Here is a 14,646-nt window from a genome sequence, read left to right as displayed (position 1 = left end):
AGATTTATTATTTAGGATAATGATAACTATATTTGCTTGTTGAGAAAATTACTGTATGGTTTGATGTAATATCCAAGATAGTGGTATAAGTGGTTTCATACATTTATGCTTAGGCATGATTACTCTCAGAGTGACTATTATAATTGTATTTATCATAGGAGGCTTCTAGATAGTTCTTTTATTTATTTGTTGCTCTATGTTGATAACATACTTATTACAACAAAAAATATATCTGAGATTGAGAAGTTAAAGGCTCAGCTTAGTAGTAAATTTGAGGTGAAAGACTTGGATCAGTAAAGAAGATTTTGGATATAGAGATTCACAAAGATCAATGCATAGATAGATTGTTGTTGTTACAAAAACATTATATTATGAAAGTACTTGAGCATTTTGGTATACAGAATTGCAAGTTAGTGCACACTCCACTTGTAGCACACATTAGACTTTAGCTATTTTATCTCTACAATTAGATGAGGAGGAGGAGTACATGTGACATATTCCATATGCTAATATAGTTGGGAGTATCATGTATGCCATGGTTTATACATATTCAGATATCTCACAAGCCATTAGTGTCATAAGTAGGTACATGGGTATCTAGGAAAGATCTATTGGGAGGCTGTGAAATGGATCTTATGCTATTCAAGAGACACTATAGATGTTGATTTGGTATATAATTGGGATCAGACACTTGCAACAGTATTGTTGGTTATGTAGACTTTGATTATGGTAGTCACTTGGATAGGAGGTCTCTAACAAGCTATGTCTTCACTCTCTCAGGTTGTTTCATTGTTGAAAAGCAATTTTACAATCTATTATTGCTTTATCTGATATAGAGGCAGAGTATACGACAGCACAAAAGCAGTGAAGAAGGTCATTTGGTTGAGAGGTTTAATTGGTGATCTTGTTTATAGCAAAAAGTGACTACTATTTATTGTGACAATCAGAGTATTATATATCTGACTCAAAATTAAATTTATCATAAGAGAATCAAGTATATTGGTGTTAGATATCACTTTATTCAAGATTTTATATCACAAAAGATTATTGCACTGAAAAAGATTCCTACAATAGATAATCTAACAAATATGATAACCAAGCCACTTATCACTCTCAAGTTCCAGCATTGTTTGGACTTGATTCGTATTTTGAGATACTGAGGTAGGCCCTTAAGTGGAAGAGATAGAGAGGAGTTCAATATTTTATGTTGTTGCTTGATGAAATTCAAGCCAAGATGGAGATTTGTTGAATATGGCTTGAACTGGATATGATCCTTAGTACGAATCCGACCCATTTTGGACTTTAGCTTATTTATTTGAATATTTTGATCTTTTCTTGTTGTTTTATGATTTGATGGCTATATATATTATAATATCTTTTGTTATTAGGGGTTGTCATTTCTTATTTGAGCCACCGCATATTCTTTGTAGTCCATTATTTTAATATAGTAAAATCTCTCCTATCTTAATTTGTAGACATAAGCAAAAGGCCAAACAATGTAAATCATTGTCTCATATTTTTTTTGTGTAATTATTTGTTATTATTTTAAATTTAATACTAATTAATAGCTAATCTTGCAACAAACTATGAATAATCGATAGGAGCTAGCAGAAACAGAATGAAGAGTAGACAAGATAGTAAACATCTTATACTCTTGAAAGATAACATGATGAGAAATTTGAAGTTATTAGCAATAGAATCATAACATCTATAACCCTTATGTTCAATGTTATACCCCAAAAAACAACAAAGATGAGCTCTAGGTTCTAATTTGTACATTCATGAGGCTGGAGAAGAATGAAGCACGAACACAAAACTTTCAAAAGGTTATAGTTAAGTGGCTCCCCATAAAATTGCTCGTACTGAGATTGATTCTGAAGAAGAAAAGGGGGACATGATTTATAGTATACACGACTATAAGAGAATCTTCTCCCCAAAAATCATTAGGGAGAGTAGTAGAAATGAGAAGAGCTATAATGGTATCAAGAATGTGTCTAAGCTTTTTCTCGGTACAATCATTTTGTTAAGAAGTACTTGGATAAGATTCATGACAGATGATACTGTGTTGTTTAAGAGTATCAACAAAGGATTATTCACCATATGCTTTAGCATTATCAGATCTAAATATCTTGATATGTTTTAAAAATTGTGTATGAATCATGTTAAAAAATTCTTAATAAACTTTAGGTAATTCAAATTGATTATGTAAAAGATAAATTCAGCTATAATGAGAAAAATTATCAATAAATATCATAAAATACTTGGAACTTCTCTGCTAGGAAGAGGTGTAGGCTCCCAAATATCAGAATGAACAAATTCAAAAAGAGTAGAATAAAAAGAGGCACTATTATTGATAGTAAGATCTTTTATTTGCCAAATTGATAAGACATACATTGAAAGGACTTCTAGTGACATGACCTAAACAACCATTAGAGATTAAGACTTGAACCTTCAAAGATGATGCATGAACGAGATGAGAGTGCCACAAATTAAGAGGGGTCGAAGTACTTGAATGAAGGTAGTAAAAAATCAGATGGAAATGAACATATGTAAGCTTAAGAAGGCATCCAATTTTATGTTTTATTCTAATAAATTGACCCATCTGAGGATCCTACACATCACAACCATCCAAGAAAAGTGAAGCTGTAAACCAAGATCACAAAGTTGATAATGGATAATAAAGAATATGATAAAGATGGTACATGCATGCATCAAAAATATAAAGAGAATGTGTTCTAATAGTTTCAACATGGCTGACATGCATGGGGGATCCATTAACAATGTGAATAGTGGGTACGTGAGTGGCTATAGTTTTAGTGAAACACCATGAAGAATAAGAGGTCTATGTAAGCATACAGAATCAATAATCCAAGTGGAATTATCCAGAGTGATGGATGATAAAGTAGGTAAAGAAGGAGAACCTATATGATAGAGAACTTGATTAACAATTGCCTCAATATTTGTTATGAAAAAGATAGTAGGTTGAGATAAAGACTTGGATATGGAAGGTTCCAATAGCCATGATAGTTGTCCGAGTAGCATTCTACTGGTCACATGTCAGCTCCCAACAGCCTCTATCCAATGAGTCACTGATCCTTGAGGGATGGGATCCTCCATAACCATGAGCATGACTGTAGCCACCACCTCCAGGCTATACCTACGACCAACCTCACGACAACCTCCGTCATACTCTCCACTCCTATGAAACCCACCACTGTTGTCTTGAGATTGGGCCTCATTGACAATAATGCTCCTCTCATCAAAGCTCATCTTGTTCATCCCCTTGATGGAATTCCTCATCACTTATTTGTGCCTAAAGATCATGAACCAAAGCCCCTCAACCTCCCTATTTTTTGATTGTTGATGATCTTAGATTTGGTGATATTGCCAAATTGGCTGAAAGCACTTTTGAGAGAGGCATCATCCATTGTCTAGGCAAGCCCACCAATGAAGCAACAATATTCAACATTGGGAGCCATCATCGAAGATAGAGGGGAATGAAAATTCTAGTGTGGTGCATGACGAAAAGAAGGGTGAATGAATGTGGTTGAAATTGAGTAGAATTATGTTGACATATTTGTGATGAACAGTCACTGCACAATGTACCAATGATGATGAGCTATATATCGGCTCTGATATTATATTAACAGAAAAGAAGCAATTTGGAGAAAGAACAGCTCCATTGTATTTGCTTGAAAACAAGTACATAATACATGGGGTATTTATAGATTATATAGCAGGTACACATGGAAAAACCAATAGAAGAAATAGAGAATAATAGAGAATATATAAGAAAATATTCTAGAATCTGAGTGTTGAGTGTGGCTTGAATCTGGTGGGACCCATGGTATAAATTCAATTTATTTTGGACTTTGTTGGTCCATTTGGATATTTTGATATTTTATCTTTGTTTTGATTTGATGGCTATATATATATTTTTTTTTTTTTTTTTTTTTTTTTTTTTTTATGTTATTATTATATTATAAAAATCATATCTCTTTTGTTATTGAAAGACCATCTTTTGTTATTTGAATTATTGCATACTCTTTGTACTCTATACTTTTTGATATAATAAAATCTCTTCCCATCTATGCTCATGGATAGAGGCCAAAGGCCGAATCATATAAATCGTTCTATCCTATTTTTTCTATGTGAGATTATTTGTTATTATTTCAAATTTTATATTAATTGATAGCTAATTTGCAGCAAATTAGTATCAGAGCCTAGGGTTAGATATATTCAGATTTGCTCGTTAGATCTATTTTAGATTTTGATTATTTATCGATTCTATTTTTTATTTTTCACGATTTTTCATGATGGCTATGAATTTTGAGATCAAAAAATTTAATGAAAAGAATAATTTAGTTATTGGTGTGTGAGGATGCGAGCTCTATTGGTTCAACAGGGATTGCTGAAGATACTAAAGGATAGAGATGCTTTGCTGACGATATTGTTGAGGAGGATAGGGATGATCTCTGAGAGCATGCACACAACATGATTCAGTTGTCTCTGGCAGATAAGGTTTTGCAAAATATTGTGGATGAGCTATCTCCTACAGTATTGTGGCTTATGTTAAGAGCATTTATATCACCAAATCTCTAACAAATCGACTTTATCTGAAGCAGTAATTCTATACTCTTCGAATAAAAGAAGATATAACTTTTAAAGATCATCTTGATGAATTCAATAAAATTATTCTAAATTTATAAAATATTGATGTGAAAATGGATGATGAGGATCAAGCACTTATTATGTTGTGTTAATTACTTTCCTTGTTTGAGCATTTTATTAATACTATGCTATATGGTTGGGACACTCTTTCTATGAAAGATGTGAGGATTCATTAAACTCGAGAGAGTTAAAGAAAAGAGTCTATGAAACTTGAGATGAAAGTCAAGCGAATGATTCGATTGCTAGAGGTAGATTAAAGAAAAGAATTTAGATTCAAGTTCAGAAAGTAATAAAGATAGATCAAAACCTAAAGGAAAGAAAAGCAAATGTAATTACTGTAAGAAAGAAAGGCACTAAAATCTAATTATCCTAAACTCAAAGAAAAGAAGGAAAAGTCCGATAATATCTCTAATATTGATCATTCAGTCAGTATAGAAGAGGATAGTTCTAATGGTGCCGATATCTTTTCTATATCTGTCAATTTATCTAATGATAATTGAATTTTTTATTTAGCATGTTCTTATCATATATATGTATCCTCAACAGGATTGATTTTTTACTTATCACTCGATTGATGGTGGTCACAACTAGAAAAAAGAGATTCACTGATGGAATTTCTGACGGATGTGATTTGTCAGAAATTTTTAATGAATTACTGATAGATTTCTATCAAAAAGAAGTAATAAAATATAATTGACATGTTTCAAAATCTCTGATAATTTTTAATGGATTATTTGTCAGAAACAACTCCATCAGAACATCCATCAAAATATCTATCAGAATTATTTCTAAAAAAATTAAAAATAATATTAAAAATATTTATGATTGATTTTGTGATAAATTATTTGTCAATAATATTTTTGATAAAAATTTCATCAGAAATATAATTTTAATAATTTTTAAATTATTGGAATAGTTGTTTTTGATAGAAAAATTATCAAAAATATTTTAACAAATAGAAGTAGATTTTATGATGGATAATCCATCAAAATTAACATCATAAGTCTAAAAATAAAATCCAAAAATAGATTTTGTGATGGATAATCTATAAATTAACATCATAAGTTGGAAAATGAAATCCAAGGTGAATGGAAGGATTTCAACTCCAAATCCTTGGATAATCTATCCACTACTTTAGCCACCAAGGCCTAACTAAGACTTATTTAAATTATGATTGATAAACTATTTATGCCATTTAAACCTTTACATATAAATCCAACTTAAACCCTTATTTTTCCATCGATCGACTAAGCTTCCCTGTTTGTCCACTATGTTTCTTTTTGGTGGCTTCTTTATCCGATTGAGGTTCTTATAGTGTCACTAAAAAGTTATCATGTTTAGTATATTATTTATGATAATATAAAATATCATCAAAAAAAAGATACTCTTTGTGACGATATGTAATACATCACACAAAATCATCATGATTAGTATATTAGTTATAACAACATAAGATATTGTCATAAAAAAGTATATTATGCATATACAATATTAAAACGTCACTATGATTAGTATATTTGGCTAAGTGTACTTTTAGTTTATAAATCATAGTTTGTCAATTAGTAGATGGTTAGTTGCACTTATCAAGCATGAAGCAACTAATTGACCGTTGAGTTATTAAGTGCGTGCAAACATTTATTATAAAATAAATTATAATAGAATTATCTATTTTTCACGTAATTTATATTTACATAATTTTTTATATATAAATATTATCATATCAATTAAGTCTTCTTGTCATATCCATCATAAATCCATCAAAAAATTTTTGATGGTTACGATCCATTAGAAAAAAATTACTGATATAATTTTTTCTAACGATGAGAATCCATCAGAAAATCCATTAAAAATAATTTTTTGATAGATTTTATGGATTTTTCTGATAGAATTGTCTGTCAGCAAAGCCCTTATTTCTAGCAGTGGGTGCTATGCTTATGGAGGATAATATATCGTGTAAAATTGTTGGTATAAAAATAATTTGGATCAAGATGCATGATGGTATTATTAAGATCTTATCTGATGTGGACATTCCAGATTTGAGAAAGAACCTAATTTCTTTAAGTACTCTTGATTCACATGATTTTAAATATTTTAGTAAAAATAAGTTTTAAAAATTTCAAAAGATACTCTTATTATGCTTAAAGTTAGATTATCTCACGACTTCTACTTCAAGATGGCATAATTTTGGTGCTAATCAGTTTCTTCATCAGATATAGATTAGTAGTATTCATTTATGTATATGTATTTGAGTCATATGAGTTAGGCTAGCATGTTTATTTTGAGCAAACGGGATAGTCAAAAATTCAAAGCTTGACTCTTGTGACCATTATATCTATAGGAAGCAGTCATGAGTCAAGTCAGCACAACCATCAAGGATAAAGGGTACATTGGATTATATCATTTTGATCTTTGGGTTTTGTATCTATTCAGTCCAAATTAAGGTGGTTCTCAATATTTTTGATTTTATTGATGATTTTTAAGAAAAAATTAGGTAGACTTTCTGAATTTGAATGAAGTCTTTTCCACTTATAAGAAGTGAAAAATATTTGTTAAGGAATAGTCCAACAAGAAGATCAAGAGATTGAAAACTTATAATGGTATGAAGTTTTGTGAGGGTCAGTTTAATAAGTTCTACGAGATTGAAGGAATTGTGAGACATCACATAGTTACATAGACCCCATAGTAGAATGATGTTGCATAATACATGAATAGGAGTCTTTTAGAGAGAGCACAATGTATGCTTTTTTAATCAAATTTATCTTAGAATTTTTGGCTAAAACTATTAATATGGCCTGTTACTTGGTGAATAGGTCTCTATCCACTGTTATGATTGAGTTGAAGACTCCTATTAAAGTATGGTTTTGATACCTACTGATTATTTTATTTTAAAGATATTTAGTTGTCTTACTTATACATATATCAGTGATAGTAAACTTGAAAAAAGGGCAAAAAATATATTTTTCTTGATTGTTAGTTTGGGGCAGAAGGCTACAGATTATGGTATATTGGAGTCTGGTTCTCAAAAATTTATAGTTAGTAGAGATGTTACCTTTAATGAAAAGCTATGCTTCATTCAAGAAAGAGTCACTTACTATAAATAAAAATTATGATGTTGATGAGTAGGTGAGCTTGATTAGACCTTCAATTATCCATCATAGGTGATATTTTAGTTCAACCATTCAAGGTGGTGAGCCTGATATTGTTGACGAGAGAGATACCCATAGGAGCATAGTATACTGTAGCCATTGTTAGATCTAGGAGGCATATTAAGGCCCTCAGATATATAGATATACAGATTTGGTCTCTTGTGCATTATCTATGGTAGAGTTTATTGAGGTTGAAGATCCTGTCAGTTATCATGAGGCTATCATTAATAATAAATTTGTATGATGGTCTATTGCTATGAGTGAGAAGATTGTGTCTCTTCACAAAAATAAATATGGAAGCTAGTGAAACCACCACAAGACTAGAAGATTATTAGATGTAAATGGGTTTTTAAGAAGAAAAAAAAATCACAAAGGTTGAACCAGCAAGGTTCAAAGCACGTTTGGTTGTAAAAGACTATAATCAAAGGGAAGATATAGATTTTAATGAAGTTTTCTCTTCATTGTGAAACATAGCTTTTTCACATGTTGCTTACAATTGTTGTATTTTTTAACTTAGAGTTGAGCAGCTTAATGTCAAGATAGTTTTCTTGTATGGTTAGCTTGAGGAATGGATTTACATACAACAATCAGATGGATTTGTTGTTCAGGTTAAGGAGGACCATCTATGCCTGTTGAGAAAATTATTGTATGATTTAAAGTAATTTCTAAAGTAGTGGTACAAATGATTTAATATATTTATGTTCAGGCATGGTTACTCTAAAAGTGACTATGACAGTTGTGTTTATGACAAAAAGCTTTCAGATGATTTTTTTATATATTTTTACTCTATATTACTGACATGCTTATTATAGCAAAGAGTATATTTGAGATTATGATGGTAAAGGCTCAATTTAATAGTGAATTTGAGATGAAGAACTTGGGTGTAGCAAAAAAGATTTTGGATATAGATATTCATAGAGATTGATGCATAGGCAGATTGTTCTTGTCCCAGAAAAATTATATATTGTGCATTTTGGTATGCTGGATTGCAAGCTAGTAAGTACTCTACTGATAGCATACTTTAGATTTTCATCTACTTTGTTTCCACAGTTAGATGAAGATAACAATACATATCATATGTTCTGTATGCTAATATAGTTGGAAGTATCATGTATGCCATAATTTACATATATCTAAATATCTCACAAGCTGTTAGCATCATTATTAAGTATACAGATCATCTAGAAAAGATCCATTAGCAGGCTGCGAAATAGATCTCATACTATTTGAGAGGCACTATAGATGTTGGTTTAGTATATATTCGGGATTCAAATACTTGTAGCAGTGCTGTTGGTGATATGGACTCTATTATATAGGTGATTTGGATAGGAGGATATTTTTGATAGGCTATGTCTTCACTCTCCCAGATTGTGTCATTGGAAAGCAACTTTATAATTTATTATTATCTTGTCTACTATCAAGACAGAGTATATAACAGTGGTAGAAGCAGTGAAGGAGGCCATTTGGTTGCAAGATTTGATTGGTGATCTTGGCTTAAACTAGGATATGACTACTGTTTATTGCGACAGTCAGAGTACCATACATCTAACTAAAATCAGATTTATTATGAGGGGTTCAAACATATTGATGTTAGATATACTTCATTTGGGATGTTGTATTACAAAGAGTTAATTGTACAAAAAAATTTTTCGATGGCAGATAATCTAGCAGATATGATGACCAAGCAACTTATCACCTCTCAAGTTCAAGCATTGTTTAGACTTGATTCGTATTTTGAGAGCGAGGCTCTTAGAGGAATTATTGGAGGAGATAGAGAGAAGTTCACTATTTTATATTGTAATTTGATGGAATTCAAGATAAGATGGAGATTTATTGAGTGTAGGCTGAATTTGGTGTGACCCACAATACGAATTCGATCGATTTTGGACTTTGTTGATTCATCTAGTTATTTTGATCTTTTTTTTTGTTTTAAGATTTGGTAGCTATATATATATATATATATTATAATCACACCTCTTTTGTTATTGGAGGATTGTTTTTTGTTATTTGAGCTATCACATATTCTTTATATTTCATCTTTTTAATATAATAAAATCTCTTCCCATCTTTCTTGTGGATGTAGGCCAAAGGTTGAATCACGTAAATCATTGTATCTTATTTTTCTGTATGAAATTATTTATTATTATTTTAAATTTCATACTAATTAATAAATAATCTTATAATATTAAATATTCTAAAATATTTATAATATATAGAGAACTAGAGATAAATCTCCAGCTATACTTTCAATTAAAAGTAGCTACCCACTTAAGTTTCAAGTAAAAGTGGCTATCTATTTGAAACATAAGTTATAAACAACTATTATTTTGACTGAAATGACTTTAGATCTTGTACTTTTATATTTTTTAAAATACTATAGTATTATATTATCATAGTGTAGTATTCTTTTACAATAAGTAGTATTACATTATATTAGTGTAGTATTGTTTATAATAATACAGTTTATTTATTATATTATATTAGTTTAATATTTTTTATAATAAGATATATTATATTATATTAATTAGTATTTTTTATAATAATGTAGTGTTGCTTTATTATATTATGCTAGTGTAGTATTTTTTACAGTAAGATAGCATTACATTATCATAATATAGTATTCCTTTATTGTAGTATTACTTTACACTAATACAGTGTTATTTTATATAATGTAGTATAATTTTATAATAGTATAGTATTACTTTATAATAGTATAGTTTGCTTTACAACTGCAAGCACAATTGGATTATTTCATCCCCATTTAGATAATTGCTTTTAAGTTATGTTTCAAATGGATAATCGTTTTTATTTAAAATTTAAATAGATAATCATTTTTAAGTTTAAATTTAAATAAATAATTTTTTTAATTTATTTTATAATATATATAATAAAATATTTTGGAACCATAAAATATTTTAGAATATTCATGTAACCAAACCGGGTGAATTCCGTCCATCCCAACTCTAGCTACAAGGTCTTTGGTCAAGACAATCCAGAATGCCTTGACTCTAAATCTCATGCAAGCTCAACTCACGAGGTTTTTTTTTTTATTTTTATTTGTTGGTGGTGGTTGTAGAGCAATGGGCTTGCTGTACCCAAAAAAAAAAAAAAAAAAAAGGCCACCGCCTTTCGAATGTAATAACGTTGGCTTTCCGCTTTATTCCGCTTTCTTCGGTGTAGGAGGTAGCCGGAGCTCTCTCACACACCCCACAACACACCCCCCGCCGGCGAAAGGTCTTCCCGACTCGTACCAAGAAAAAAAAGGTCTTCCCAACACGACATTAACTTTTCTGCCTTCGGTTCAGCTTTCTCAGGCGCCAGCCACAGTACCAATCAATTTCGCAAACTCTTTTTAAATGCCATCATGTATTAGAAGCAACGGCAGTCTCATTCACTCGGTCCACACCATTCTATTCAGTTCTATCTATTAAACCATGGGGGAGCGGCCTTTTTGTCAGTCATGAGTAGACGGCCATGCCTGGCTGAGCTCTAAAGCCAGTCATTGAGGCCATGCTCCCCCTTCTCTCCTCAGCAATGAAAGCTCTGTTGCACTCCATTTATTTCTACATGGTTGTCTCTCTTTGGCAGCTCACCATGGCTCCTGCTCGTAGAATCACGTCTCCGTAAGGCAGTAAGTAAATAATATATAACCTAAATAAAATATATCCAGTCTCCCGACTCCAGTCTCCAGTGAACGTACCAGCGGGGACTTCGGCAGACCAAAACAAAGGAAAACAAAATTGAAAATAAAACCAGGAGAGAGAGAGAGAGAGAGAGAGGAAAATTTCATTGTCCTCAATAAAGATACAGTCATATGCATGGGCATGCCACACAACTACTATTACCACAAACATGCAAGGAAGAAAGACAAGCCCTCAAGAGGACGAGGAGAGCTCTTTGATGCTAACAGCCCGGTCACCTACACCAGAACAGACCTGTTGAAGATCCAACTAAAAGAAACCATGTGGGATTGCTTGACCCTCCTCTCTTGAGCTCTCTCGTCCATCCTCCTAATCCTCTGAGGAAGGCCACACACATAATCCTGAGCCCTTCTCCCCTCTCCCGACAAGCCTGTGATTTCCTCCACATTCCATCTCTTCACAAAGAATTCCATTATGTCTCCATAATCCTTGGTGGTGTAAACACCAATCCTCTGGGCTACAGAGGAATAGTGGTTGAATACGTTGTCATCTTGACCATCAAACATCAGAAGAGCAGGCATGGTGATTCTCTTTTCCATCATATCAGCCAGGGCCAACATGGTCGTGTCTGGATCGATCTCGAATAATTTTTCGATGATCTTGGTGTATGCTGCCTCGTGACGCTTCTCGTCTGCGGCGATGAGGCCGCATATTTTGGCAAGCAGTAAGTCACCATGATCTTTGGCATGCCTTGCTGTGTTCCCATGAGAGATGAAGGTTGCCCTTTCTTGGAAGGAAGTGTAGATAAAACCCAGATATGGGTTGTTCTCTGCATGGACATTCTAAGCAAAGATGAAAAGAAAGCGACAAGTGAGAAACATATACATGTACATGTATTTTATTGAACAACAAATTTAATATCACCATGTCCAACCCATTAAAATCCCAACCCTTGAGCAAGCTGAAGCACCTTGGACCGAGTCTGGTGCGGTTAATTGGTTTAATATGTCATAGCACTGTTAATTTCTTGACATTCTAAGTGCCACAAAATGTTGAAATTTAATAAGAAGCAGATTATGCTCTTCGGTTGGCATGTCAAGTATATGTATCTCATTTTTCTGATGCAACTACTCTTTATATATCTATCTATATATTTATCCAATTCATAACTCTATGATTGGGTTAATCAGTCTGGGCTAGGATCCAACAGAGAGAAGTTGCCACCATCCTTGTTGCAGTCAATGGTACCAACTTCAGCTTGAACCAAAACAGAAACTTACCATCCCGGAGCCAATGAGGTACTGTATGGTCTTCTCTATCTGCCTCATATTCAACCTCCCACTCAAGTAGAGATACCTGTGAAGGACATCTCCATGCCGGTTCTCCTCGGCCGACCACATCCTCGTCCACCTGGCCCAGGAGCTCAGGCTGCTCGCTGTCTCGTCTCGAACGCCGTCGAGTGTGTTGACGAAGGTTTGATACGTTGGCAGGGCCTCTTCAGTGATCATGTTGCCGACCAAGCACACGTAGTACTCATCTGGGATCCCCGCTGCCCGGTCCCTTATCTGCTTTATGCCGTCGAAGAAGCCTTCGGCTGAGGGATCTGGCAAAAAGTCCTGCGGTTGCCATGAGCTCTCGACGGGCTTCAGGAGGGTCAAGATGTTGTCCTCAGCCCATTTCTCTAATGACTTGAAGATCTCCTGCTTTTCTGGATGCATGGAGTGAGTGACCTCCTTGATCTCGACTTCAAGGGGACTTCGCTGCTTCCTCATGTCATTCTTCACCTCCCTATCATCACAAAAAGATATTGTAATAGTAGCTACTGAGCCCATGCATAATATGATGAACAGAAATAAAGGGAAGAGTAGAGAAGGGAAAAAAGGGAAAAAAAGAAAGCCATGAATGGATCCCTTATGGATCCATGTTAAAATCTAACGTTAAGTACGCATGTACAAATGAGGAAAACAACAATGATGACAATGATCACAGATTTTTGTTTTTTGAGGGCCGGGTGGAGGTTGTTGGAAGGGATCTAGGGATTATTTATTGATCCATATTAATAAACAAGGACCACATTTATGAAAAAAATAGATAATGATCACTTGAAAGTCTAAACAGTCATCATATCATCACTACACAATGACTAAATCTGACAACAAAGATGATGACCAAACAAGTAGCAACTTGTTAATGTGAAGTACTGGCCAATTAAATTGGCGCATCATCACAATCATAACCATCTGATCTTGTCTTAATTATTCAGACGAGCAACGTTTACCACCCAGTTTGATTGTTCTAATCTTTCGCCAATCATTAATAAGACTATGCTTCTACTCTTAGTCACTGCAAGGTTTTTTTTGTATATAATCAACAAAATCATGGAGAAAAGGGAACCATAACAGAAACAGATGGTTATTTAAAAAAAAAAAAAAAAAAATCCTTTTTCAGATACAAAAGTAATGAAAATTAGGGAGCTAACGTAGGCTTTGAAGGTGGGGAGAGGGTCATGAGGATCCTTGAAGATTTTGTTTTGCGAGTGCCAGAATCCAGAGAGCAGAAACAAGAAGGGTTTTGGGGTGGGAAAGAGAGCATCAGTGCCATCATCTTTGAGCAGGAGAGCAAGTGTAGATGATACCACATAGTAATGTGGTGTCTTATTTATAGAAGCACTGGTAGGGTAGTTGGCAAAGCCACGCAGAGAAGGGGTTTAGAAATGGTTTGGAAAAAAAAGAAAAAAAAAACAAAAATCAAAGTGGGAGCCTGCATGGGTCCACGCACTGAATGTTGGATTCAATATTCCCCATCTTCCTTTTGAAACGGTAAGTTACGCTATACATAGACTAGCCATTATATTCGTAGAGATAATAGGCCAGCAAACTGGTTGGCTCAATAGGATAGTAATATCAAAGAATATAAACTTTTTGTGGCTAATTTCCTTTGTGCTTTCATTGATTCCGAAAAACCCCCTCCAAAAAGGACAAAGAATAGATTTAAGGAAAAGAAAAAGAACAATACCGCCTTAATTCAATCTATGCACGCATCATATTTCTGTGTGATATGTAAAGCCATCAAAATATTTTTCCTTTATCCAATTTAAAATATATTTCCTTTCATTCCCTTTTTTGGCAGGATTTTCTTTCCAGAATTCTACCAAGATTAGAATAACAAGAAATCTAGGTATCTAAAGG

General features: G+C 33.1%; 1 protein-coding gene across 1 annotated transcript; it reads right to left on the bottom strand.

Moving 5' to 3' along the window:
* Positions 1-11,616: 11,616 nt before the first annotated feature.
* LOC105053553 (stearoyl-[acyl-carrier-protein] 9-desaturase, chloroplastic-like) lies at positions 11,617-14,067 on the bottom strand. Its single transcript, XM_073245713.1, has 3 exons — positions 13,938-14,067; positions 12,739-13,246; positions 11,617-12,300 (listed from the first exon to the last, which is right to left on the bottom strand). The coding sequence occupies exons 1-3, from the start codon at positions 14,060-14,062 to the stop codon at positions 11,737-11,739; spliced, it is 1,197 nt and encodes a 398-aa protein (XP_073101814.1). The 5' UTR covers positions 14,063-14,067; the 3' UTR covers positions 11,617-11,736.
* Positions 14,068-14,646: the final 579 nt, after the last annotated feature.

The sequence above is a fragment of the Elaeis guineensis genome, chromosome 11 (assembly GCF_000442705.2).
Source record: "Elaeis guineensis isolate ETL-2024a chromosome 11, EG11, whole genome shotgun sequence".
Taxonomy (NCBI): Eukaryota; Viridiplantae; Streptophyta; class Magnoliopsida; order Arecales; family Arecaceae; genus Elaeis; species Elaeis guineensis.
Note: the sequence above shows the minus strand (reverse complement) of the source record. Positions and strands in the feature narration are given on the sequence as shown.